Source organism: Impatiens glandulifera, unplaced genomic scaffold, assembly GCF_907164915.1.
Source record: "Impatiens glandulifera unplaced genomic scaffold, dImpGla2.1, whole genome shotgun sequence".
Taxonomy (NCBI): domain Eukaryota; kingdom Viridiplantae; phylum Streptophyta; class Magnoliopsida; order Ericales; family Balsaminaceae; genus Impatiens; species Impatiens glandulifera.
This window is the reverse complement of record NW_025919311.1, coordinates 42502-47991: the sequence shown is the minus strand read 5'-3', so window position 1 is coordinate 47991 and position 5490 is coordinate 42502. Positions and strand designations below refer to the sequence as shown.

Below are 5490 nucleotides of genomic sequence, written 5' to 3'. Positions count from 1 at the left end.
TGATCAAAATTTCCTCAGAATGTTCCAAACGAAATCAATGATTAGAATTAAAGGTATATTTAATTCTTCATATTTAAGATGAGTAAAATATAAGTCCACAATCAGAGTATCTTCTCTCTATCACAAAAAAGAGAGGATTTAAAGATAACAGTGGACTACATACAAACAATTTAGCACAAATATTGAGCTCGAGTCTTAAAATTGAATACAGAAAGAAGCCTTCGATATGTGCATCTAGCTACTACTACATTTGACAGATTACAAATTAAATTCGTGAAACGTTTCACAAAGAAAAATTATGAAACAGTGATAGTATTAAATGAAGATACCAATAATATGGATGAAAGAGAATGATCAGATAGAGCTAATACAATAGACACCATCATCCCGGTGATCAAACCAATAGGGAAATTAACCAAATCATCACATCATCCCCTTAACTCCATATTTCATAAAAGAATATCAAGTATCTACCAAGTAAATGAAAGCAAGATTATAGAAAAAATGTGTTCTTTTGTATGAGATCTTAAAACATTATCAGATTTCTTGAGAAGAAGATATTGAATGGAGAACGATCAGATAGAGCTAATACGTGATTTGCCATCATGCCGGCAATCAAACCAATAGGGAAACCTATTAATCATCAATTCATTCTCACTTATCCAATTCAGAGGGAAATAAATATCATGGAAATTCTGAATGACTAGATCTATCATCTCACTCTAAAGATCAGTCTGTAGAGGGAACACAAGATTAGCAATTTCACAGTAAACATAAACCCTAACATTAGTTTCGGAAAACAATTCAATGTAGATGAAGACAATGACTAAAGAATGATCAGATAGAGCTAATACGTGATTTGCCATCATACCGACAATCAAACCAATAGGGAAACCTATTAATCATCACTTCATTCTCAATTAACAATATGCCATAGAGAGTAAGAGCATGGAAATTCTGAATCAATAGATTTATCGTCTAACAGACTATTGGCCATTCCAATACACATAAATGTAAACAGAGTAAGAAAAAAACTAACACTACAAATCAATACACGTAATATACCAAAAACAAATAGCCTCAGAATTGCAGAATTTATAACATCAAGGCCAGAAGGCCATTCAGTCCCGAAAGATGGTGTTATTTTTAACTGATATCCTCATAAACTCAAATCCAACAGTTTGAAATCAACAACAAATGAATTCAATACTCAAAATGAAATGTTATTCTCATGGCAAATCCCAAAAGGTAATGGCAGAATCTGCTACTCAAGGCAATAGGATATGAGATCGCACTCCGAGTGAAGAACAGGAAATTCTCTCTCGTAAGAGAAAGACTCTCAACCATCCATATATCAGATCAGAGGCTCAATCTACGACGATTATAAATGGAATATACGAACACTATCAAATCCGCTCCAAATATATATATATATAATCGTCGATACAAAACAAATGAATTCAATCGTCGATTGTAAATAAGCCTCAGAATTGCAGAATTAATAACATCAAGGCCAAAAGGCTATTCAGTCCCGAAAGATGGTGTTATTTTAACTGATATCCTCATAGGCAAAAATCATGTTATTCAGAATAAGAATGTAATTCAAAGAAATGTAATTCTCATGGCAAATCCCAAAAGGTAATGGCAGAACCTGCTACTCAAGGCTATAGGATATGAGATCGCGCTCCTTACGAAGAACAGGAAACTCCCTCTCCTAAGAGAGAGAATCTCAACCATTCATGAATCGAAAGGAGGCTCAATCTGCGACGATTATGTATGGAATTTACGAACACTAAAGAAATCCGCTCCAATTAAAGCATAGTCGTCAGAATTAAACAACACTCATAAACAACAAATTGATAGTTTAAAGAAGAAGAAGTGAAACCGTAATGCGATTGCAGCAAGATGTAAGCGGCCGCCATTGAAACGTTAAAACCCTAGAGTGAGAGAGAAATAATATGAATGATTTGAAATGAGGCCTTGGCAATACTTCTTATAGGCTTGCTAATCACTTTACAGCCCGTTGATGCAAACAGCGCGGTTGTATCACTTTACCATTTAGGTTATTCATGTTAACGAAACTGGTAAGTATATAATTTTAATTGATGAAATAATTATCCAAAATCAAAATTTGAAAATTGTAACGGAAATAATCGTCTTGAATTCAATACATACCTTTGTCATCGATGATAAAATTTTATGTCCACATAGCTAGGCATGGTAAATTTCTTTTTCTCGGAAACCCGAACCAAATCGGACAAGAAGTTGCCCCGAAAAATGGGAAATTTGATAAAATGGCCCTGATAAGAGGTCTAATTCCAAAAAAGGTCCATGTTTGATAAAGTTGGCAAAAATGGCATTTTTGCTTTGTGAAAAGTCTGTAATACCATCTCGCGCCTGTTTTATTGCTCAATTACGAGAAATGTATTTCTCGCATTTGGTATTTCTCGCATTTGGTATTTCTCGCATTTGGTATTTCTCGCATTTGATATTTATCGCATTTTGTATTTCTCGCATTTGGTATATTTGAGTATATATTGAGATTCAGACATTTTGTAAAATATATGAAAATAGCTAAATATATGTAAAACCACGACAAGGAACAATAGGGCACCCTCAATATGGCATGAGTGTCCTCCAGCAACATGCTTCCTTCTTTGATCAAGATGACAATGGAATAGTCATCTTTTGACGCTAGGGCTTGCGTTGTCTAACAATGACAGCAGGCTCAATTACGAGAAATGTATTTCTCGCATTTGGTATTTCTCGCATTTTGTATTTCTCACATTTGGTAAATATTCTCCGGCCACGAACCCTAAATTTAGGGTTCTCATATAAATACTCTATAATTTAGATTTTCAAATGAAATTGTCAATTTTGAAATATGGGTTCTTCAGATTTTGATGATATTGTTTGAGATGCAGGTTTGTGTCAGCTAGGTTTCAATATTATTGTATCTCTTGTAATGTGTATGTTTATAAATGGAGCTATGCGTTATCCTTCTCTTCCTGTCAATATTTTTTACTTTTAAATCAACCAATCTTGTGAAATTGTATTCATTTCTAACATATTTTGTGATGGAGGAAGGGATGGATACCTTCTCCATTCCTCCTATATACATAGCCAACATCCATAAAGCCAAACATGGAAGTGATTCTAGAACTTATGATACAAAAGGAAGGTACATGTCGGTGAACTTTGAGAACATGTTTAGCAAGTATGCACTCACTATACCTGATAGGCTCACTTTTGGGGAGATGTGGGCGATGACTGAAGCAAATCGAGTAGCATTGGACTTCTTTGGATGGTATATATGAACTATGAACTAGAAAGAAGAGATTTTTGTTTTCCTTTGGTATTATTGTAATATTGAATTCGTTAAACAGGTTTGCGGCTAAGGTGGAGTGGATAATGTTGTATGTTCTAGCTCGGGATAGTGAAGGAATGTTGTCTAAAGAGGAAGTAAAGTGTTTTGATGGGAGTTTGTTTGATTACATTGCAAAGATGTGGATGAGTGAAAGGGAAGATTTACTAAGAAGAAGATGAAGAACTTTTTAGTCTTGTTTGGTGATAATAATAATGATAATAAAGTGTACTACAAGACAAGAGGAAAACAAAGTTTTTTCTACATTGTGTTTCAATATATTATATGTTGTAGCAATATATCTTGTTACCACCATTATCTCAAATCTTAAAGAGGAATGATCCAACTTGTAATGAGCAAAGCATATGCATAAAACCAAAACCAAATCAATAAATTTCACAAGAATTGAAAGGGTATATGATTCCAATCTCGGTTGTGAATCAAAAAACAAAATTGACAAGTTTTTTAAAAGCAAAAGAGTCCCCCGACTTTATCAGACAATAGCATTGGCACCACTTGCAATTCTGGCCATAAATCAGCACATTCCTTCCCAATTGGACCAGTAATGGCAGAACCAGGTTTTTTTACCATCAAACAATTAATTGTGAGTGAATGAATGAGGCCTAAAGATGATATAGTAATTTAACACATCTTGAGACATTTTTTACCTTTCATTTCTCCTTTAGGATTCACTATCACACCAGCATTATCTGCATAGTAACAACATATTTATCAACCAAGATATTTACATATTACAATCAACAATTTTCATATATAAAAAAGACCAAGAAGTAGGTAAGACTTAGAACGCAAATAAGTGAGTATAGTGTTTCTAAATACATCATTCATCATACCATAAACTCTATTCATTATCCCTAATACTCTTTCTTTAATATCTTAGTGGGTATATACAATACCCAAATACCCTTGAAAACCAATACTAAAGAAAAACTATTTCTAAATCCTCAACATTGAGAGTTTGTCATACAAAAGGCAATTGCAGTGAAGAAGGGGGTTAAAGGCATTGTGATGATGAAGGAGACATGACAATCAATCAAAAAGTCAAATTGTACACTAACTAAATGATACTTTGATTGTCAAAACAGATATCGGATTATGATGAGCTTTGTTTGGTTAAGTTAGTTACTTTTGGAAATGGGCATGCTTTTCAAATTGTTTAATTTGCCCTAGTTGTAATCAAATAAGGGATTGTATCAATCAGATCGTGAAAAGAGTGGGTTCTTGTCTAACTATTCTAGTAAAGAATAACAAAGAATTGGTTAAGCAAGTAACAAGTTATAACACAAAACAAAATCAGAATCTACTAAATCACCTTCAAAATACATGAACACTCCATCCTTTCGGCGCCAGGGCTAGCGTTGTCTAACAATGACAACAGGCATGACATTCTTTCTCAAATCAGGTTTTCCTTTCTTCACCGTCGCCATAACCATATCTCCCACACAAGCATACGACAATCGATTTAAACGACCATTGATCCCCTTCACTAGTATGATGTAGAGATTCTTCGCGTCGGTATTGTCGGCACAGTTGACCGTAGCTGCCACAGGAAGACCCAGTGACATGCGGAACTTGTTTCCCGCCGATCCTCCGCGACCTGAAACGCGTTGTTTTTCAACATTGAATTACTATCAAGTATAAAGCATTTAGCTAACAGAGAATTGTATAGAAGATGAAAACACTAACCTCGCTTCGACATTTTGGCAGCTTCAGAATGCAAGGACAATGTGAAATTAGGGTTTTAGAGTATTTATATAAGAACCCTAAATTTAGGATTCGTGGCGGAGAATATTACCAAATGCGAGAAATACCAAATGCGAGAAATACATTTCTCGTAATTGAGTCTGTTGTCATTGTTAGACAACGCAAGCCCTGGCGTCGAAAGATGACTATTCCATTGTCATCTTGATCAAAGAAGGAAGCATGTTGTTGGAGGACACTCACGCCATATTGAGGGTGCCCTATTGTTCCTTGTCGTGGTCCATATCAGGAGCAGTCGACCCTCTAGCCAAGTCTGCATATTTGATGAAAAAAGACCCAATCTCAAAGATCTAATAATTTGAAAGAACAAGATCTAACTAGAGAATACATACAAGGCTTTGGAA

General features: G+C 34.8%; 1 protein-coding gene, 5 non-coding genes and 1 pseudogene across 6 annotated transcripts; 1 reads left to right on the top strand and 6 right to left on the bottom strand.

Moving 5' to 3' along the window:
• Positions 1-348: 348 nt before the first annotated feature.
• LOC124917776 lies at positions 349-434 on the bottom strand. Its single transcript, XR_007097233.1, has one exon. It is a non-coding gene; the product is annotated as a small nucleolar RNA Z102/R77 (small nucleolar RNA).
• A 135-nt stretch (positions 435-569) lies between these two features.
• On the bottom strand, positions 570-654 carry LOC124917781. Its single transcript, XR_007097237.1, has one exon. It is a non-coding gene; the product is annotated as a small nucleolar RNA Z102/R77 (small nucleolar RNA).
• A 177-nt stretch (positions 655-831) lies between these two features.
• Positions 832-916, bottom strand: LOC124917778. Its single transcript, XR_007097235.1, has one exon. It is a non-coding gene; the product is annotated as a small nucleolar RNA Z102/R77 (small nucleolar RNA).
• Positions 917-1075: 159 nt separating this feature from the next.
• Positions 1076-1169, bottom strand: LOC124917784. Its single transcript, XR_007097240.1, has one exon. It is a non-coding gene; the product is annotated as a small nucleolar RNA SNORD96 family (small nucleolar RNA).
• Positions 1170-1479: 310 nt separating this feature from the next.
• Positions 1480-1572, bottom strand: LOC124917775. The gene has a single exon (XR_007097232.1). It is a non-coding gene; the product is annotated as a small nucleolar RNA SNORD96 family (small nucleolar RNA).
• A 1413-nt stretch (positions 1573-2985) lies between these two features.
• Positions 2986-3546, top strand: LOC124917772 (peroxygenase-like). Its single transcript, XM_047458092.1, has 2 exons — positions 2986-3307; positions 3387-3546. The coding sequence occupies exons 1-2, from the start codon at positions 3078-3080 to the stop codon at positions 3544-3546; spliced, it is 390 nt and encodes a 129-aa protein (XP_047314048.1). The 5' UTR covers positions 2986-3077.
• Positions 3547-3857: 311 nt separating this feature from the next.
• On the bottom strand, positions 3858-4983 carry LOC124917773 (annotated as a pseudogene).
• Between the last annotated feature and the right edge of the window lie 507 nt (positions 4984-5490).